The sequence below is a fragment of the Amphiprion ocellaris genome, chromosome 3, assembly GCF_022539595.1.
Source record: "Amphiprion ocellaris isolate individual 3 ecotype Okinawa chromosome 3, ASM2253959v1, whole genome shotgun sequence".
Lineage (NCBI taxonomy): Eukaryota > Metazoa > Chordata > Actinopteri > Pomacentridae > Amphiprion > Amphiprion ocellaris.
In genome coordinates, this window is record NC_072768.1 from 22,495,337 (window position 1) to 22,517,834 (window position 22,498).

Below are 22,498 nucleotides of genomic sequence, written 5' to 3' on the forward strand. Positions count from 1 at the left end.
AAATATGCAAACACAGACTATCAACTAGAACATGAGAAGACAAGACAGCGCAGTCAGTTAAAATAAATCGTAAAGATGACACAAAGTTGAATAATAAGCTAGTATAGCAAACAAATGTGCGAGGCAGTTCAAAAATTAAAGAATAACTTTCAAAGTAAAAAAATAGAAATTAAAAAATTAAAGAATTGAGTGAGCAATCATCAACCAGCTTTGAATCAGCAAAATAGTCGTTACAGCCTTCAGAAAACTAAGTGTGACTCCACAAAGAAACCACAAAGAGCAAAATACTGTGGTTACAGTGGTCTAATGATTATTTAGTAGTAAAGATACTATTCAAAAAAACAACACAAAACAGATCATTCTTAGAAAAAGCCTTATATCAGGTATGATAATCCAATCATGCAGTATGAATCTTGGAGAGACTCAAAGCTATTTGTTATTAGACATTACATTAAATACTCTGGGCTGCACGGTGGTTTGGTGGTTTGCACTGTTGCCTTGCAGCAAGAAGAACCCTGGTTTACCTTCCTGGGATCTTCTCCTTCTGCTCCACTAAGCTGGACCCTTGAAATTACTTTTCAAATCTATTTTGGACCAAACAAATGCAGATTACTCAAGATATTATCTTTTCTATTACCACTTACTATGTTAGGTGGGATTATTTTACAGTTAATCTATTGAGTATCTTCTAATTCAATTTTTTAGCCACTAAATTGTCAGAAAACAAACTTTACAATTTATTAGAGCACAGAAATCAATTTAAACTTTGTCTTCATTTAATAGTCTGTCTAATGACTAATCAATTCAATTCAGCACTCAGTTCTTTCAACAACACATATGTAAAATAAATGCAACACCACAATCAAGCCATATACATCTCTCCATACACATTTTAATGACAAGCTACAAGTAAATGGAACTTTTCGACAGTTACAAATGTTAAAAACATGACACACAAACTATGAAATGAGTAAGGCTGCACAGATTGTACTTGCTAAAACAGAAGGGGGTCCCAAGTTAAGGTTACATTCACCCTTAAAGGCACACCTGCCACTTGGACTAGTGCAAAGAATCAATTCTACTAAACAAAAAGTCATTTTGTTGTGTTTGCATTAAGACTCCATTATTATTGCATGCCTTAAGCGGCCATTTGAGGTATACAAACACATTGTTCTGACAGTCACATACTGTATGTCTAACATGATGCAGGTGTGTCAAGTAAGTTCACAGGTAACAACAGCAAACAACCAATGAAGAAGCATTATTTACTTACACACTACAGTTGGAATCAGGGAGCTTTTCTCGCAGTTTGTTACGCGGCCCAGCTTTCAGGATTTTCCAGCCAATCACATTACATAATTACAACTTTTAAGACAGGTTGAGCTGAAGCTAAGAAGAAGTTGCACAAATAAAACAGGAGAAAAAACAAGTACAATAACCCTGACAACACCTAGAACCCATTTGACATTTTAATTTACCTTTAACTTCCTTTATTTCTAACAGAATCTTCATGTTTATTAGCTGGCGTTCGATTGTAAACTGAGCTTTACTGCATAAAGAAGGAGGGCCCGCTTTAAAACCATATTTAAAGTAGCCATTTATAAGTGTAACATTTTAATATTTGATTAAAAAATAAAAACGCTGCTATGGAGTTTATAAACTTAAAACATCTTGATAGTGGAAGTGTTTCGGTCAAAAACTGAGAAAACCAAAAAGTTATCATAGTCTAGTATGTTCATCCTCTCAGGACAAATAAGAAAAAGGTCAAGTATATCTAGATACCACTTATTACATGTAAATAAGTCTGACACCGAGAAATATCTGATGACCATAATAGAATGATCTTTCAAGTGTTCTAGTCATGATTTAATGTGAATACACCAAAAGTTGAAAAAAAAAACAATGAACATCAAGATTACCACTTAGATTCTACCATTGAGTAAGATGCTCATCACATTCCAGTTTCTACTGTATGTGTGTCAGCAGGTAACTGGTGTGAGGCTTAATTTTTGTTTGGCTCTCAAATATGAATAAACCACTTAATAATAACTTTTCATGTATATTCCCAAGGCACAGCATAGTGAAGATATGCAGGTCAAAGTAAATTAGCTGAGCCAACTAAACTCTTTGGAGTTTGTGAAGATGGCTTTGAGCTGTGCCCAGTGCATAGAGTCCAGCCGCCGCACAGCTCGGTCAGATCCAGCTCTGTAAAGTTCTGCCTCAGTTTCTGCGTCTGCTGGAGAATAAAGGAGGAACGCCAGAGGAGACTGGAGCGGGCTGGAGGAGTCATCAGGCAGGAGTTAAAACTGTCACCGTCGATCACTTTCTTAAACTCAGTGGAGCTTTGGGAAGGAAGATTCAGAACCTGAAACAGGACACAGAGGATGATCTGGATCAGAAACCATGACTCCAGTCCAATTACCACACCTGCAGGTGAGACTGAGGTCTTTTCAGCTCTTCCCTTCAACAATTTCCAGAAAAGTCGGACTGTCAAATGGAAGCAAACCTCAGAAGGGCTGCTGGGTCTTCAACTCTGAGTACACTAGTCCCTCTGCTGAGATGGCGTCCCCCAGCCCTACTGTCCGAAGCGGCCGTTTGCAGACCAGCACTGGTGTGAAGTGGAAGGTGACGTTTCCACGACGCCACACAGTGACAGGCTCCGTTGGGTTCACGGACAGTTGCTCCCGTGGCTCCGTGTGAGAGCTGTAAAACTCCAGCGGGGCTTTGAGCTCCACTTTGCTAATGTCGACAGTCTGGAGGCCACAAGCCTGACTGCTGGCCACCCGTGCTCCGGCCATCACCGCTGCTGCTTGGTTCCCCCAGTATCCATCCACCGTAGCCAGGATGTGGTAGGCCAATGTGTGAAAGTGAATGCGAGTGAGATCCGCCTCTGATGATGGGTCGCTGCGGCCGTGCTGCTCCAGGACCCAGAGGAGGATGTCGCTAACCCGATCCACGTCTGGGATGCCTTTCCAGGCAGTCATCTCTGCATGAGGCCCTTCTCCGGCCTGAGAGAGGAAGAGCAGCTCCTGCTCGTTCAGCCCAATGGAACTGACAATAGGCATAAACTGCTAACAGGAAACAGAAAAAAGACTTTAATTAAATATACAGAACACCTTAGGGATCTGTGGAATTTGATCACATTAATCCTTTGTCTGTGTAAGACTTCATCAAGACTCTGTGACATTACTGAATTCCACATGTACCTCCTGCATGATGCTGTTCATGTAGTCTTTGTCCGTCATGCTAGCCAGCTCCAGGTGAATGGGAATGTCCTTACGGATGTCAGATATGGCTGACACTGCCTGCAAATTGGAAACAAGTACTCTAAAATGATGTAACCCATATAATCTGAGTTGTTAGCATGCGTCCATACATACAAACAGTGACAATAATAAAACACGTCTGCTGACATGTTGATGAATAATTCCTATGAACTATGATTTAGCTTTTATATATAAAAGCTGCTGAAGTCCCATGTCAAACAGCATTACACTGGATGTAACTGAATAGCCTAAAGTTTCTAAAAGCACAATAAAGTGTATATAAAAGTAGACAGATATTAAAAAGAACAACAGCTGAGTTTTTGCATGTTTTGCACTCAAGTGCATGCAGTACATTCAGCATTATGGCCAACCATCTAACAAACCATATTTTTAAATAGATGGCTGTTATCATTTATATTCACTTTGAACTAGCAAAAAAAAAGGTCAACCACCACATGCACTTTTCACTATTATCCATCAGACTTCAAAAAGAGTAAAAAATATTTGCAGAATTTCTGTGATTTAGGGAGCATACACTACTTCGCCGATTACCACCAATACATGGAGAAACTGTTTAGGACCACTTTAGTCCACAGACCTCTTTCAGCCTGTCCTCCCACAGCACTCTGCCCTGACCCTCCATCATGTGGAGCCCCGACAGGACGACCAGCTCCGGCTGGAACTCCTCCAGACTCGCAACAAAAGTCTCCAGTGAGCTCATCTCCCCATTAGACACATCGTGGGAGAAGATGAAGCGGTTGGCTTGAGGTGCCTGAGTTGAACCCCACTGTTCACCTGAAGGCAGAGAAGAGGATCGAATGCAACAGTTGCATTACTTACTGTGACTGATGTTTTAGTAGAAATCTTCAGGATACTTTCAAAGCCGCAGCTTCTTCTTCTCTATACCTGCTTTGTACTCCAGGATGAGGTGAAATTCATCCATTTCCTGGAGAGACTCTGGGGGAACAACTATCTGCTCATCCAACATCTCATGAAGTTTAGGACCAACTGGCCCACATAACAAAACCTGTGGTTTAAAAACAGATTTACACTCAATCACAGACACTTCATCTTCATACTGGTACATTTGTCTTCTAGTGATGCTGTGCAGTTCAATTACATGTCTGGCAACAATTTACAGTGTAACACTGGATTTAAGACAAGAATGTGCTTTAACCATCTGAACCCAAACCACGTTCTGGGTGTCTGCTGCTCCTGTCACAGTTTTACCCACAGTGATCTCATTTTTCACTGCAATATTAAATCCTGCACATCTACGGGATCAGCACAACCATGACTAGTGGCAGAGAGAACTCCAGTCGTCTTTTGTGATGTATGACACAGTTATGTGACAAATCATAAAAAATAAAAACAAAGTTTTACAAAATGTAAAAATCTGCTATCAGCATATATCATATTTGTGTATTTGGGTGTGATAATCACTGCAACAAAAAAAGTGTAATTAATTTGTTTTCATTATTGCCTTCTATCTGCACTATGTAAACACAGCCGGCAGTTCAGCCCAGTTTACCTGAAAAGTCTCTGTAATTTTGTCACACGATTTTTGCATTTAAGTCACTCATGTCTTCTCAGAGGAGCACAGAATTTTATTTAATTCTTTTTTTTTTTTTTAACAGAATCTGCTTGTGCAAACACTAGATTTTTGGCAAATGTTTAAATTGGATATTTAAAATAAATAGATTTTGATGAAAATACAGATTTTAAGCTTAGTTTTAGTTATGTTTCCTATCTTTGGAAAGTTCTAAATATGTCGATTATTCATGTAATTTTGGTTATTTTGTAAAGACAAAATACCTTTTAAACCAACCAGTGGGTTTTGGGGTTCAGAAGGTTATGAGATATTATTTTTTTCTGTTCAGAATTCTGAATTACACTGTAATAATGTGCCAACAGGGCTTTCCAAGGGCATACACCACCGTTCAAAACCTTGGGGTCACCCAGGCAATTTCATGTTTTCCAGCCAGGAGTGATGGTTGGTGGAAATGTTCCTCTGTACCCCTACGTAGGTATTCCATTAAAAATCAGACATTTCCATCTAGAATAGTCACTTACCACATTAACAATGTCTAGACTCTATTTCTGATTCATTTAGTGTTATCTTCACTGAAAAAAATGCTTCTCTTTCAAAAATAAGGACATTTCTAAATGATCCCAAACTTTTGAATGGTAGTGTAATTACTATCTTTAAATGTATTCTCTTGAAAACTTGTGTCAGACTGAGGACAGAAATATAAACATGCTAGTGTACCATCAGATCAGGGTAGGTGGCAAGCTTCTGACCAATGAGAGCAGCATTTCCTCCCACGTACAGCTATAAGAAGACAAAAGTAAAGTTTATTACAAGCAAGATCATTTGAAAACTGAATGAATAAAACAACAAGACGTTGTCCTCTGTGGAAACCTAAAGAGTGAAACAGCCTTGCCTTTGCACCGGGGTACTCTGCTGCTGCACGTGCAATCCTCTGAAAGGCCTCCTTGTCGCTGAAGAAACGCTCGGCAGCTGCTCCCCGCCCCATGAAATGGATGAAGGCTTCCTTCAAGTCCTCTTTGGAGCGCAAAACTTCATGATCCAGGCCAGTCCCAGGATCCACAGCCAGAGCCTGCAGTAGGCCGACTCCAGAGACAACCACGTCGACGCAGGCATTCACCCTTAAAGAGGAGAGACATAAAGGGTACAAGTTGTTTGGCAATTAATAACTTCATTATCAATTTCTACTGGCATTAACTATGAACAGACCTGAGCATTGATAATTCATTTTTGCTGGTAGAAAGTCAGACCAAATTGTCAAAACTGAAGATGTGAGTTAAAAAGCCTGGACTCAAACTAGTGTGGTGCCACTATTTTAATCACATAAACTCATTGCTGGAAGAATGTTGTTTAAAAGCACAATAAAAAGACAATTTTAAAATTCTTATCCCTGCATTAAATGTTCATTTGACAGATCTGAATGAGTTTAACTGTAAAATAAAACGATGGCTCAAATCAAACCAAAACTGTGAGCACTGATAGAAATTTTATTATATGTAAATGTGTTTAATGTATACATTTATGTAACATTGATTGTTGTATTTATTGTTGTTTTTGTATGTTAGGGACTTGGTCTGCAAATTAGCTGTTAGCTATTGACCTATGAACATGGCATCGGTTATTGTAGCAATGCTTCTTCTTCTGTCCCTATTAAATAAACGTATAAATAAATTTACCGTTTGGTGTCTGTAAAATATATTTCAGAATTCCTCAACTTGTTTTCCTCCATGTAAATATTTAAAGTACTTCTGACTTATTCATGATGAACCTGGGAACATGCACCTACATTTATTTATTCAAATGTGACATGCAGAGACAAGCAAACCCTTGTAGCAAAGAAAAAGCCAAACTAAGAGGCTACTTCCTCCTCCTCTTGTAATATCCTTCACCCACATATCCAGTTTGACTCAGGATTTTTTAAAATTCTATTTCAGTGAAACTTCAGCTGCACTATTGAAGCTTTTCCCTTCATTTCTCCTTTTTGTGTTGTGTCCATCCCTCAAGTGGGCCGTCCTTGAGGTCCAGCCAATCCTTATCCGCCACCTGAAACTCTGAATCATTCAACAGCGGGCTGAAGGCTGTAAACTTGCTACAGCTGTCATACAGTGTAATTCACTAGAGCCCCTCTTTCTTGGACTATCTGAGCTGGGACTGACTAATGATCACAATGTTTCTTCACAGTAGCAGAGCTGACTTACACCTGTCAGCATGTGCACAATACACAGGAGAGCTGCAGCAACATCTGGTTCAGGTGACAGTAGTAGGAGAAAAAATATACATGCATCCATTTCTTACAGTAACCTGTGCAACAGTTCAACTCAAACTCACCCTACTGCCACTCTGCTCCACTGCCGGGTTGGTAAAGATATCAGAGCCTCCCAGGCAGCAGAGATCACCTGCTCCAGGCTGTCCTGACTGTTCAGACTCTCAGATGATGTCTGGAAGTTTGGCAGACTGACATACTGCAGAATCTGGGCTGGCAGATCCGGGCTGCCATGGTAGAAATAGCCAACAGCTAACGCCAGCAGGGCTGCTACTGAAGCCTTCCTCCACATGATGCTCCCACACACTCCTGCAACAAAGAAAGTCAGTCAGTCCTCTGTCTCTTATCAACCATTTGCATTCAAAACTGATCGACTCAAGTAGTTGCTGATATCTTAAAAGCTTAATACCCATTACTTAAAGAGTATAAATATGTCACTGTTGGGCTCAGCCTTGACAAACACAGTGTCATATTCCTGTAAAGTGTTGATCACACAAAGGTCACTGTTACATTAATTTTCCTCACAGCTTCTTTCAGAGATGACCACCACAATGACAGAGAGAGCCACGGTACGCATGCGATATTTGCAAAAACATGCAAGATTAGACAGTACACCAAGTGATGTATAATGCACAATAATGTATTGATATCGTGGACTTGAATTTAGTCTCATAAACTTTACTCATATATATATATATATATATATATATATATATATATATATATATATATATATATATATATATATATATATATATATATACACATATGTGTGTGTGTTTTTCATATGTTTGTTTAAAGGAGAGCTGTTTGCCTTGAATCCTGTAACTAACAGTGCAATTAGTGGGACATTATTTGACATTACAGTGTGGGAACTACAGTTAGACGCAACCGCATTTAACTCAAAGTAAATTAATTTTTTAAAAAATTGATTTGATAAAATAACGATAGTGACATTTAGAAAATGCTGATTATCAGGTCTAACTATCAGCTATGCTAATAGACATTAGAGCCTGATCAGTTCTATCTCCACCTGTGGGATAATTTATAATTAGAACTGAAGTTACTAATTAATGAAGTTACTGCAGTTCTTTCACATGCATTAACATGCACAATGCTGTAGCGGTGGAGACAGTCTTATGGATCCTGCTGCTGTCGGATGCTACAGGTATTTAATAAACTCAGAGGAAAGACTCCTACAGAGAGCTGGAAGCAGCAAACTAAACTTCTGCTCCCATTAACCTTCTGTGAACACCCTGATTACATTTATTACCAATGAGTCTCATTAATCTGATCTATTACAGACTTTGTCTTGATCACAGTAAAGTTTTCTGTTTATCTATTAATGCAACAGCATGCAGTTTACATTTTTGATCAGATATGTTTCAGAGTAGGACCTATTAAGATTATTGTTGCAGCTTCTAGGGAGGAGTGAGCAGGGTGTTCACTCAGACATTCAGATTACGTGCATCTCTCAAAGAGGCTTAAGGTACATTAATGCAAAGCCGTCTTAAAAAAATCCTGTATGTTCAATATTGACCGCCACAAAAGCATGATGGCAAAATCTCATACAGTATCATGCTATATAACCTTATTTCATTCAACCCTTGATGATAGTATTAAATTAGATAAAACTGGTGAAGAAAGTTTAATTGTATTAACAGATTCATGTAAAAGTAATCAGCAGCTATTTTAATCATTGTTTTCACAGTGACTTTTAAGGCCAAATTGCCACAAATCCTTCGTCCTAGCCTAACTGGTTTGAGAGTTTTTCTGTTTCATGTGACAGCCATCAGAATATCTAGTAAATATTTGAACATCTGTACGTTTTAAAGTCTTGTCAGATGAAGAAGATTTCACGTCAAACTTATTGTAAAATTGTGATGGGAACTTTTTCCTCACATTTTATAGAGCTCATTAATTGGGAAAATAACAACTTTATACAGTCAAGATAAATAATAGCATCTCTTTTTAAGAAGCAGGCCAGATTCTCTTTGTTACTTTGCTGTGATATTAGGTCAGCAGTAGAGCAGTCAGGAATCAACGCCCCTTTCTGATAATCTCACTGTAGATCCGGATTCAGTTTGTCTTGCATTCAGTTGATCAACTCGACACTTACTCCAGAGTGTCAGTACAGATTCAAAACTTGGTCTGGGTGTTTCCTAACATTACCAGGGAGTGCTGTGATAACCACAGAGAGAGGACTGAGTGCACTGCCCTTTAAGCTGCAGCTATGGCATGTACATTATGAGAGTATGGGGGGGTTAAGTTACTGCTAACGTGGACACACTGAATCTGTTAGCTAACACGCTAACACCAGCACCATTGGATGCATATCTTTGGCTACAGTTTATCGAAGCTAATCTGGCAGTAGCAAGTAGCTTTAGCCAGCCCGGCTTAGCAAGCAATCTAATTTAGAGACGAGCCTGTACAGACAACACTCCGTGTACAGTTCACTGCTCCGCTTCTGTTCCCAGCGAAGTTGCTAAAGCTTAGTTAGTTGTTAGCGGCACGTACCGGCGATATGAGGGCTCCAGGTAGTTATTCAGGAAGAGGGTCCTGTCTGGTGGGGAGTCACCGACAGAGCATTGAGTCCGCCGGCGGAGGGAGAGCTAGCTGGAGAAGTGAGTCGCTAAAAGTCATTGAAGGAGCAACGATAGGGAAAGACAGCAGCAGCCCGACACCAGCACGGGCTTCCGTCTACCGCCCCGCGCATGCGCAGTTCCAGGATTCATGCTGCATTCACGGACTGTCCGTAGAACCGCCGTGTTCACCTTCACTCATTACTGCAAGGTGATTGGTAGGTAATTGATTAAATGAGGTGCTTTTCATTCAATTTGTATTTAACGTAAACTGGTTTAAGAGCCTCTCCGATTATAGTTCCCGTCCTGACCACTAGATACAGTCAGTTTTAAGAGGTTTTGTTAAATGATAATAGCCACGTCAATCTTTAAGTAGCACCGAAATAATTTTACTGCAGAGGTAAGTCCAAAGATGTGGTTTTGAGGTGTGTTGGTTTTGACTGTACAATAAAAGCGTCTGTATGCTTTTCCTTTATTTAGACCATGAGAGTCATACTGAGGATTATACATGAGTTTCAACAACAAATAACTAACTTTTTCTGGTTAAATGTGAAAGTGTCAGAGTAGGACTTATGGGGTTAGAAGCCCCCCATGGTCATCAATGATTTTCAATACTCAGGCCTAGATTTCTGATAAATTATGTACACTATTATCTGCTACAGTAAAATAATAGCTAACCTGCAGTAAAAAAAAATATTCTTATCTGTATTAAAGGCTAACTCACTGCAAATTTAGCAATATTAGCATTCCATTAGCTACCAATGGAAATAAAATTTATAATTATGGTAGGTTTAGCATTATTTTTATATTGGTAATTTAAATATCAATGAAAATAAAGTTAAAATTACCATTTTAAAATGTAAAAACTATGGCTATGGCATCTCTCCAAATTACAGACCAGATTGAAATGAGGGCCCTTTACTCCCTTGTAAAGATATGGATACCTGCATCATCTGTATAGTTGCCACTTTGGCTCAGCAGGACAGTCACAGCTGTAACTGACATTAAAAATGGTTGGATTCTACTGACCTGAGTAGCTACTTGGAGAAAAAAATGTGTTTCACTTCTGTTTTCTGGCAAGATTCCTATCATACAAACTGGGGCTACTGGTTTGGGCACGGCCACTGTTAATGTTATAATGAACACCTGTGGTTATTCAGCAATGAGAAATAAAAATGGCTGCTGTCCAGTGCATTCAGGAGCAGTGCCAAGGGGTGGCCCATACCCCTCACTTAAAGTCTGCCCACCCCACACAACCAGTAGTGAAGTCTGTTAGATATCCACGCACGTATTCTTTGAACTGGGCTTACATCCAGTAACTACTTTTTTCTGGCAGAATGTTTTTGCGATACCAATTCTCTGCAGCCATTGTTCAGATCCAGATGCATTTTACCAGCACCAGCAGCCCTCATATAATCACATACAACCAAATAGTTCTGATCAACAAGAAGATGTCATATTATTGTGTCTAGATATACCATGTGTGTATAAAAAACATCTAGCTATCTTTATATGTGAATAAAAAGTGTGTTTGTATATGTACACATTGGTTTAAGTGTGTATGTTTTATGAATAGGTCTTGCACAGATTTCTAAAGACTATAGGGATTAAAACCTACATTGAAGAGGTCTGGAAACAAGTGACACAAAGGAAATGCGTTTATTTGCAGTTAATTCACTGCAACTATGGAAGATAGGCTCATTTTTATCAGTTTTTACAGTTCGGTTTTATGGAATATGCGCATGGGGCGTGACTGACAAAAACGGGACCATGGAATAAAATCAGTGAAGAGGTTATCCTGCCATATATCATAGATATATAATAGATATAGATATATTTAGTTAAAAGATGTTTGAATGCCTATGCGTAAATAACACAGTTAGCATGTGTTAGGCTAGCTAAACTAGTTTATTTTAATTATGTATCTACACACTTAAAATGTTAGCATAGCTAAGCAGCTAATTAGAATGTTTATTAGCTAATTCAGTTTTCCAGCCTCATAGTGGACAGTGTAGTCTACAAAATCACAATTGCAACTTGTAGCATTGTTGGTGCACAAGCACAAAATTTGGACAGCATGTGGATGTTAGTGGGGGGGTACACACAGACTCTTGCAGACTTGGGGAGATAAATTTTGTCACACAGACCATCATCTGCTTGCTAATGTGGAAAGCATGAATTGGACCTACTACAGTGGTCACCCCTATACAATCCACCTCTGTGTGCAGTGTGTAGATTCAGGGGTTGAAGGTACATATTTAGCAGAAAGGCTGTAGTAGAAATACAAATGTTAAAACACTTTCAGCTTCCTCACACAGAGTCGACAAAATATACTCTTCAGTGGACAGATCCAGCCAAGTCTTGAAATCAACAAGAGGTCAGGTAGAACCAAAGTCAAGCAACATACTTAAAAATAAACCTCTTTTTTCTCCTCAAGATAAGTATGCAGCCATGTCCTATCTGACCTACTTGTTGCTACTTGTCGACTCTTTTGCTCCAGGCTGAGGCGAGGCGTGGCTGCTGTGGAGAAACCTGAAAAATGGAGACACCTTCTGAACCTGCATACTGTGTGTAGTGATGAAGAAATAGCACATCTTTTGCTACAGATACCTCCTGGTGTCACTCCTTCATTCCATTACCCACTTATTCACAGTTCTCTCAGATTTTGTTATTTGCTACTGTCTACCAGACCTCTCACCTTCTGTTCTTTGTTCTCTTACCCTTTGTCATTGAGCAACTATACACAAACTAACAACTATTCACCTTGGTATTTACATATACCCCCCTCCTACCCTATTGCCCACCCTCTGACCATCCCTACAAACTCTGCAAATGTTCTGGGTTGGCTTACCTTTGCAGACTCTGTGTCGGTAAACCCACCGTATACCAGAATACTAATAAACACCCCAATACAGCAAACGTCGAAGGACTAAGAGTGAAATTTCTTCAACAGTAGCAACACTTCAATCATTTACTATCAATTCTTTTTGAAAAAAAGATTTACCCTGTCTCAAAAAATATTGCCCTACAACAGGCACTCCAAACTATATGGCACACTACAGTAAATCCATTCTTTCCTTTTGGCTGATAAACAGACAATATGAAACACTTCTAATGCTTGTAAGAACAGTTATCATATCTTTTCATGGACTGGGGGAACTTAGTCCTCATTGTAGATAGAAATGATTTAACAACCTGACTGCCTAATCAGTGACCTAAATACAACAGTCAAAAGGTCAAGTGACACCTTATAGCTTTAGCTTCTCAAACAGAGAAATGTGGATCTCCATGTTCTATACCTCAGGTTCATATAGAAAATTCCCACATGTTGATTCCTGTTTGAGTCTTTATTCCACTTTCAATAAAAAGAGCAGGATACAAAAGCACATGCATGACCAAAACATTTGGTTACATTAAAAATTGCTTCAAAGTCTTTGCAAAATATTTACATCACTTTCCAGTGAGTATGTTTGAAACTATGTTCCCACACTGAAACGTCTCTATGGGTCAAGGTCCGTATTCGGATCTGGTAACTGGATTTTCCGTTCTGAAACGGGTATTGAAAAACAAAAAACGAGTGGTTATTTGATTTTCGTTTTAAAATACAAAAATTAAAATTGAAATACAAGGTGTTTTTCCTTTTCATGATCAAAAAGGAATATACGATTTTAAAAAAAAAAAAAAAATTCTTTGATTTTCGTTTTATATTTAGAATAACAAGAAAATAAAATCAGTAAGAGACAGAAACGAAAAAAGGTCCGTTTTTTCATTTTTTGAGACCGGAAGTGGTCATCAGCAAGTGTGGCGCAGTGATTGGTCAGACCATAGACACTATAGAAAACAGCGCGCTAGCGTATGTCGTCTGCTATATATATCTATGGTCGGTACGTCTGGTAGCATCTCTGCCTGCTGTTGACCTTGTTTTTGGAGTAAAACACGGTAAGAAGATAAATACTTCTAACCTGTAGCGTTATTTTGTTGTACGTTAAGTCAGCGACTTGTGAAGAGTTGTTTTTTGTCGTGTTTGAGCAGTTGGTCCGGACGCGTTAGCTAGCTAAAAAGGCTGTTAGCTAGCGGGCTAATTAACACAGGTGGCTAACGTCCCGCTGAACACCTGTGTTAGTTGCTGCCGCACCTGTCCGTCATTATTAGAATGCTGTGTATTTTAGCTTTTAAAAAAGTTATTTTACTTTAAGGTTAACTGAAACCCGTTCAGCTGTACTGAAGTTTAACATTCAGCTGGTTTGAATTAAACATTACCTCTCTGAATCTCCATAATTTCATTAAATTCCTTCTCTCTTCCACTGCTCAAGTTCAATCCAGTATTCAAAATGACATTGATAGTGAATAAACTAACAACCAGCCATTGTATTTATTTATTACTGCATGTATTTGTAGTAAAACATGAGTTGAAACATCCTACTTTTGGATCTAGAACTGCACAAGCCGTTCATTTTTAGTCACCTGATGAGTTAAACTCCCCTTTTTATGTGAGGTTGAAACAGAAAGTCTGAGTAAACAAAGAAAGTTCTTTATAATTTGCGATACCTGTTATCTCTGACTGAGGCTTTAGTTTTTGTTGAGCCGATTTACACGTAGAAACTTTGTTCAGGAAGATTACTCAGTAGTTTAGAGGACAGGCTGCTTTTTACACAACCTTGTAAGAGAATGTCTGTCAATGCTTTCAGCAGAATTTAGAAACACACTTCCTAAACAGATAATTTGAGGCTGTGAGGTTGAATGAGAGTATATCAATGTGTTGTGGTCTTTCTGTTTCTAGGTGGAAGCTGAATTAGTGAGGATGACTCCTGCTCCTGTCATCTCTAAGCTCCTCACACATCTTTACCTGCACATGAGGAAAATCACTCCTGTAGAATGCAGGTATGTTTGTCATTATTATAAAAAGATGTTGCCTGGTGACCTGTCAGAAACCCATTATACAGACTAGGGCTGCCACAAACGACGCGTCGACGAATCGCCTGAGCACGATACGTCATCAAAAGCGGAAGTGAGCGCGCAATGCAACAGAAATCACCGTCCGAGTGGAGCGCGGAACACGCACGGACATCCGCGCTGTATCGTGCATATATAGTATATGCATATATTATATACGCACAACACAGCGTGGACATCCGTGTTTACGATACAGCGCGGACATCCGCGCCGCATCGTGCATATACTATATATGCACGATACAGCGCGGATGTCCATGCGTGTTCCGCGCTCCACTCGGACGGTGATTTCTGTTGCATTGCGCGCTCACTTCCGCTTTTGATGACGTATCGTGCTCAGGCGATTCGTCGACGCGTCGTTTGTGGCAGCCCTAATACAGAGTCAGCCAAAATAATGTTTACACACATCAGGAAAAGAAAAGCTTGCATAAATATTTCAATACCAAATTTATTCAGACATCACAAGATTAATAAAAGTTATCTTTGGCCTCTACAATTGCAAGAGGTGCTCAAAGTGGTGGCCACTGGCTTCCAGACATTTCTGTTGTGTTGTAGACGTCACTTGTTGATGCTCCATTCATGAGGGTAGCGCCATCTGTTGGGAAAACATCGTACAACAGGACACAGAGTTATCGTGATTTGATCAAACTTAGAAAGAGGTATCTATATGTGTAGAAGTACTTATACAAATGAAATATTTATAAAAGTTTTTCTTTTCCTGATGTGTGTACATTATTTTGGCTGACTCTGAACTTAATGAGAACAAAACTGTCATTTAATTATTGCTTTGAAAGCTTCTTTAGTGAAAACCGGCCGGTGTTCTGCTTTGAAACAAACTGCTGTTGAGGTCTGTGTTTTTAGGTTTAACCCCACAGTTTCTGAATGAACTGATAGTTGTTTTTTTTTCCTGATCAATGTGGACGTTATAATTGATGGTAACATTTACTGATCATGTAATCAGCATGACAATATAACAGTATAACATTCTGACCACCTGACTAATACTGTGTTGGTCCCTTTATGCTGCTAAAACTCCTCTGACCCAGTGGTTCATCAGAACCTCTGGGGATGTCCTGTGGATTCTGTGGATCCTGTGGGTTGCAGGGTGGGTCCTACCTAGACCAGGCTGATCCTGGACCATCCCACAGATGCTCAATCAGATCTGGATGTGGGGAGTGTGGAACCCAGGTGAACAGCTTAGCTCTGTCGTGTTCCTCGGACCACTCCTGAGCAGTTTTAGTTTGTTCTGCTGAGGGTGGCAGCTGGCATCAAGGACTGCTGTTGCCATGGAGACGAGGGGGTTGTTTGTCCTGCAGTGTTTAGGTGGTGGTACATGTCAAACATCCACATGAACGTCAAGGTTTCCCAGCAGAACGTTGCATTAGAACAAGATGATGGATGTTGTTCTCTTCAGCTGTCAGTGGTCAGAATGTTGTGGCTGATCGGTGGATCTGTCTGCCTTTACTCTGACATCCAGAGTTATACAAAAGTGTAGTATGTGTGCAGTGCAGAAGAGATTTACTTTATTGTATGCATTTTTTTTTTTTAAGGGAGAGCATTTTTTTTTAATCCACCTGAAGAAGACCTAATCTTTCCCTTCAAAGGATAGTTAATTGTTACTACAGCTTCCATAGTGGTCCCATCAGAGAAAATCATATCCATATACAGATTTTTATTAATTCCAGGGCTGGTTCAGTAAAGATTATAATAACTACATCAGATAATTCTTTGTCGCAGTTGGAATTTTGCAGCCTGAGTGATGGTTGAGAAGGTTTGCAGTTCTTGTTTTAGCAATATGTTATAATAGGAGATCTTTATTGTCATTGTACATGAAATTATCTGCAAACCAGCAAAGTGTATCAGTCTGAGGTATCTAAAAATAAATAAGTAAGAAAAATGCTTCTAAAGCCAATAATAAACAGAATATTTTGAGGGAATATTCTAAAAAAGAAAGAAAAGCTCCATTCTCACTCCTCTCAGGACAAACTGTCATTAAAATCGACTTTAAATTTAACTTCAACACAAGATAAAAACATTTACTTGCATTACTGATGTTGTCAAGTTTTAATAAAGTTCATGCTACTTTTATAAAATGATGAAAGTGAATAAATTGTATTTCTGTGATCTGTGTTTGATTTGTCTTTTCTCCTGTCATCCAGATGTTCAGAGGGAGATGATGCCACATCTGGTCCAGCTGATGGAAGGTCTTGAAGTTCTCTGACTGGCCTCGACTGAAGATGGTCGTCTCACTGGATTTAAGGTTCAGATGCTCAGTAACAAACTCCACCAATGAGCCAACAGGGAAGCTTTAGGTTTATTAAATGTTGCTATGAAGGTATCGCTGTTTTTCTTTGTGAATGCAATGTGCTCCAACTGAAACTTGAATTAGAACTTAGAAGTAAATCCTTCCATCTGAAAGGATTTAGTTGCATTAATAACCTCATAACATTCTAATTTTTATTCCAGTCTTGGTTGGAAATAGAATCTCTGTATTGATTCAGGTAAAAACTGAACTTCACAGCATGTTGGAGCAAAACAACCAGATGAAAACTGTGATGGTGTTGGATTGTCAGACCGTAATGTTGCAGCTCAAAGCAGCTTTTCTATCTCAGTTCATTCTGACATTCAGCTATGAATCAACACAGCAGATGGTGATCCATGCTGTGGAAGTCTCACATCTCCTGATTTAATGGAGCTGCTTTGCACTTTTTACACTGTTTATTCACCAACACTTTATTTAATAAAAGTCCCATCTAGTTTTTATGAGGAATGTGATGTTTTAATTTCTCTGTGAATAACTGCAGTCTAATGCAACAGCTGGAGTTGTAACATCTGTCCTGATATTGATCATGAAGTATTGATCAGAATACTTATGGTTAGCAGTCATCCCTGAAGTTTTACATTAAAATCTTTACTTGTGTTGTGAACTTTAGTAAGAAGCAGAAATGTTAGCGTTGCCATGGATACATGAGTGTTAAATTCTGTCCATGTTTCCATTTTGGGAAATGCAGTCCAGTTCCTGAATGTGGAGGAATTTAGTCTCACAATCACAGACAACAAATATTATCTGAAAGTCTGATTATTGTTGTTTATCAGCACAATACAAAAAGATTAATGTTAGAAATATTCCAGTTAAGACTCTAGAATATCATGATTTATGTAAATTTACCTCAATAATATGAATGTTCAGGTGAAGATTGTACAGTGATATTTATTATGCAAGTTTAGCTGATTAAAGTTTATGACTCTGCAGTAAAATATTATTTAAATTGACATCATTATTATAATATTTAGGGTCAGACCCTACAGTATTGAGATTAAGAAATCAAATATTCTATAAAATGTAAATACACTGAACTCATTTGGATATATTTAAGTGAGACTCTACAATATTATTTGACACAAATCTATCTAAATCAAAATTTTAATAATTTTCACGCCAAACATTTACTGGACTGATTTAAATATTAAAATCACTCCTTTCTAATCCTCTGCTGTACGTTCAAACCTGAGGCCTTAAATAGAAACACACAAGTATCTGATTGAAGGAACTTCTGCAGAGTCCTGGTTCCAGAACATGATGATAGAATTATAGACAAACTTTAACAAAAGCTGCCTGAGAGTTTACAGGTTTTTATGTTGGATTTCTTCAGTAATTTAATGAGAGTTATCAGCAAAAATCAAGTGTTCATTTGATGAACTTCATTTCCTAAAACATCCAGAATTGGAGCTCATATCTTTGGCAGCTGTAAAGTTTCTGCTCCTTCAAAGTTCACAACACAATGAATTAATTCCTAAAACACTCTCAATGCTGGAGAGCGTTTGTGATGCTGAAGCAGTGACCAGTTTTTCTGTTTCTTCTCTGGAGATGCACAATGAGGGACGTCTGCAGAGACTGAGAAAGAGTCTCACCACATCCTGACATGAGGAAAAAGACTTTATTGAAGACTACAATGAGAAAAACTATCAGACAGCAGACGGCTGCATTCAAGGTGAGCTCTGAACATTTGATCTGGAACAGGAATTCAATAACGGCAGCATGAGCTTCATTTCAGTCTGTAGCTGCTGAATTCATGGATGAATCATCTGGCACTAGAGAAGACCATCAAACATCCACGTCAGCTGATGGAGGTCCAAGAGTCTCACCAAACAAACAACCTACAGAGTGAAGACCTCGAATCTGATTGGACGGCCTCCTATTCAGCCACATGTGTGAACAAATGCCTCTAAGCTGATTTGTTTTCTAAAATAAATCTAGTTTGAGTCCTAATCTATGCCTGTGTGTTTGCTTCTTTACACCGCTGTTAACAGTTTAGGCTGTTAGATTGTTCCAGATAAGACAAGTACAAGATTCTTCAGAGCCGTTCTACCACGAGCCTGACAGGAAGAACTCCAACAGCTACTGAATGTTCCTGTGGTTCCCTCAAGGCTACAGGAGGAGCCCTACGAGGACGAGCCGGTCCACCTGATGGAGGCCAGTCGCTGCGGTTCAAAGCCAACACCGACTACGTGGACTTCTACTGGACCACATGGAGGCCTTCAAACCGGACCAACAAGTTCACCGACTCCCCGACTCGTGGGTCTGAGGACGCCGCCGAGCCTCGGTCCAGCCGGCCTCCTGTCTGTGGGTGTTTGAGTGCTGAGAGGTTTGTGGATGCATGTGAACGTGTCTGTGTTGAAACAGCAGCTTTGGACTCACTAACGCCGGGAAAAACCAAGAGCTCCTTTATTTGTGACTTCCACTAAAAAAACTGATGAAAATAAGTTTGCCAGGGTTCTGACTGATAACAGATTATTAAATAATGAAAATAATAGTTTAAATATTCCTTTAAACAATCCTTTTAGGTCTACATTTCCTTTACACTGACTTCTTGGTATATGTACAAGTATTTTGGGTGGAATATACCATTAAGCCCGATGTTCAAGGGTTCTTCTGGGAATATACCATTAAACCAACCTTTTAGGTAAATGTTCCAGGATGTTGGGTAGAATATACCATCAGATCAACCTTTTAGGTCTACATTGGAAGATTTTAGAGTAGAATATTACTCCAAACCATCCTTTAGGTCTACATTTAAGGTGGAATACTCCTTTACACCAAGATTTTTTGGTCTACATTGAAAGATTTTAGGTGGAATATTCCTTTGAATGAACTTTTTAAGTTTATGTTCAAGGATGTTGGGTGGAATATACCATCAGACCAACCTCCAAGGTCTACAGTAGTGAATTTTAGGTGGAATATACCATTAAACTCACCTTTTAGGTCTACATTGGAGGATTTTAGGTGGAATTTTCTTCCAAACCGTCTTTTAGTCTACATTTAAGGATGTTTAGGATGGTATATTCTTCCAAACCAACTTCTCAGGTCTACATTTCAAGTGGAATATTCCTCAATACTAACTTTTTTGGTTGACATTGAAGGATTTTTTCTAAACCACCCTTTTGGGTCTATGTTTGAGGTTTTAGGTGGAATATTCCTTTTAACCAGCCCCTCAGGTCTCTTTGAGGATTTTGGATGGAATACTCGGTTAAACCAACATTTAGGTGCATGTCCAAGGATTTTTGGTGGAATGTTCCTTTAAGGTGGATGTGTGAGGACCTTGTAGGTGGAATACTTCCTGAAACCAACCTTTTAGGTCAACATTCAAAGATTTAAGGTGGAATATTCCTTTAAACCAACCTAAATTTCATGTTTTGATCATTATCAAGTGAGAAACCTCAATCCAGACTCCTCATAATGACATTTGAGATTTATGCTGCTGTTATTTGTTTAGTCCAGACTAAATGACAGAAATCCACAACTGTAATTTTATTTCAGGACTCGGTTATTAAATGTCAAAACAATCCACGTGACTCTAAAAACTCAACAGCTGTACAAACTCTAAGATTAAACTCTCCACAAGGATCCAAAATAAGTTGGACTTCTACATGAGAGCTTTAATTATTCTTCATCTACTTCCTGAAAAGTTTGGTCAATAAAAAAGACAAAAACTAATATTTTCAGCTGAACTAAAGACAGACTTTGTGATTTTTCTGCTCACATGTTGTGTTGTTGTAAACTTACTCTTTCAAATAAATAGCCGCCTAACCCCCTGGAAACCAGCGTTTGTCCTGTTTTTGTGTTGCTCCTTGGCGACCCTAGACAGCCGGGTCATAATGTTTTTTGAGCAACACACCATACTATGATGTTTTTACAATGATGGTTCTACTATGGAACCAGTTTGACATGTTCAGGTGTTCTTTGTGTGAAAACTCAGAGATTTCAGGTATCAGAAGGTGGTTTTCAACTTTCTTTGTTAACTTTCTGCATCAACTTTAAACTAAATTTCCTTCACTAACCCCGCCCTCTGGACTTCCAGTAAGCTGTGTTCCTATTGGCTGTCCAGGTGGCTGCTTGGTGTTATTAGTAACACCTGAGCAGCTCAGTGTCTTCCTGCTTTATTTAGCTGCAGACAAACATTTCCTCTGCTTCTCTTCACTAGTGAACCGGGTTTGGCTCTGTTACTCTAGTTTGTTCTTTAGGCGTTGGCTTGAAGCTTCCAGCAGTAAAACAGTCTTTAATGTGTTTCTTGGTGTGTTTTAGGGCTTTGTACTGGATAGTTGTCTTGGTAAATGTGGTTCTTTAGCCACAGCTAGCACATGGTGCTAATGTGTGCAGTGATTAGTGGATTTGATGCAGCTGAGTTGTGTCTTTATCTTGACTGTAGTGAGGCTTTAGAGGTTTTTGGTCAGACACATTCTGTATTCTTGTTTGTGAAGCAACGTTGGTTGTCCAGAAGGTAAGCGTTCCTGTCCTGATTCTCTGTTCTCAGAGGTTCTCTGGTAGGCTGCAGGAGACTTTAGCGTTTGGGTTGTGCTAGTTTGGTTTTTGTACGGTTTCATTTGGACGACTATCTTGAGGCCCCTCCATGTGGTTTAGTGAGGTTTTCTGCAACAGTTCTACATAGCAACCTGCAGCAGAAGAGACTTTGAGAGTTTTTAGGAAGTTCTGGAGACCAGACTTTAGAGCAACAGAAACATTTGTCAGCAGTTTGAGCAGGAGAAGGTGAGCTTCAGAGTAGAAATGAGACAGAAACCTTCTTGACCCGTGTGGTGAGGTCCTGTACCAAGAGTTTGAGCAGGTTGTGAAGAGTCTGTAGTTCTTTGGTCTGAAAGCACAAGAAGAGTTGACTCATTAAAGGAGAAAACAGGAGATATTGTTGGTTCTTCTGTCACAGCAGTTTCCTTAGACTGAATATCAAGTTTATATTTTAAATGATTTCCCATGTGAGCCCAAGAAGACTTCAGTAAACTCCCTCCATCCCCTGGACACAACGTATTTTATTACCATGTTAAATCCTTTTTTTAAAAAAATGTTTTTGAGTTTTAATCACAGTTTTAGCATAGTTTTTTTCTCTTTCCTTGTTTAGTTTTGTCATCTGTGTAAAAGGTGCTAAACAAATAAAGTTGAATTGATAAACTGAATAATTGACTAACTCATGATTGTGACAACAGAAGTATTTTCATTGTGATTTAAGGGTTAATTTCATTTTTAAGGTTGGGGTTAAAATCTTGACAGAAAAAGAAGATTAAAGAAATAAACTACATGAAAAAAGCAATTAAAGGAAAAAAAAATTAATCCAATTAAATTTTTACAAAGTTTCATTATTAAAAAGTATTTTTTAAATGTTTAATTATCAAAAATATTGTATCTGTAATTTTTTATATTTGTATTTTTAAAAAATTGTTTATTTCATAATTACATGTATTTTATCTTGTTTAATTATCTAATTCAATATTTTGTGTTTAATATAATTTAATTGTATTTCATGTTTAAACATAGACAAAATATTGACTTAGATAATTAAACAAGATACAATACATGTAATTATGAAATTAAACAAAAT

The 22,498-nt window shown here is 38.6% G+C and overlaps 1 protein-coding gene and 1 long non-coding RNA gene across 5 annotated transcripts; one reads left to right on the plus strand and one right to left on the minus strand.

Moving 5' to 3' along the window:
• Positions 1-872: 872 nt before the first annotated feature.
• adpgk (ADP-dependent glucokinase) lies at positions 873-9,735 on the minus strand. 3 transcript variants are annotated; one of them, XM_023292958.3, is made up of 9 exons: positions 9,596-9,735; positions 7,144-7,387; positions 5,711-5,936; positions 5,536-5,598; positions 4,173-4,293; positions 3,865-4,061; positions 3,207-3,305; positions 2,507-3,071; positions 873-2,365 (listed from the first exon to the last, which is right to left on the minus strand). In XM_023292958.3, exons 2-8 carry the CDS (start codon positions 7,368-7,370, stop codon positions 2,508-2,510), a joined length of 1,497 nt encoding a protein of 498 aa, XP_023148726.1. In that variant the 5' UTR covers positions 7,371-7,387; positions 9,596-9,735; the 3' UTR covers positions 873-2,365; position 2,507. The 3 variants fall into 3 exon arrangements, with proteins under 3 accessions (XP_023148726.1, XP_023148727.1, XP_023148725.1); XM_023292959.3 differs by having other exon boundaries at positions 873-3,068; XM_023292957.3 differs by having other exon boundaries at positions 873-3,071.
• Positions 9,736-9,739: 4 nt separating this feature from the next.
• Positions 9,740-22,098, plus strand: LOC129348559 (uncharacterized). Of its 2 annotated transcripts, XR_008601152.1 has the most exons (5): positions 9,740-9,878; positions 12,161-14,541; positions 16,772-18,604; positions 18,668-18,822; positions 18,924-22,098. It is a non-coding gene; the product is annotated as an uncharacterized LOC129348559 (long non-coding RNA). The 2 variants fall into 2 exon arrangements; XR_008601151.1 differs by lacking the exon at positions 18,668-18,822 and having other exon boundaries at positions 19,041-22,097.
• Positions 22,099-22,498: the final 400 nt, after the last annotated feature.

Coding starts and splice junctions, on each gene's coding strand:
- adpgk (XM_023292958.3), bottom strand. CDS start 7,370: ATGTGGAGGAAGGCTTCAGTAGCAGCCCTGCTGGCGTTAGCTGTTGGC. Junction 4,294..5,535: donor CCACCTACCCTGATCTGATG/GTACACTAGCAT, acceptor TTTAAACCACAG/GTTTTGTTATGTGGGCCAGT. Junction 3,306..3,864: donor GGGAGGACAGGCTGAAAGAG/GTCTGTGGACTA, acceptor TCCAATTTGCAG/GCAGTGTCAGCCATATCTGA.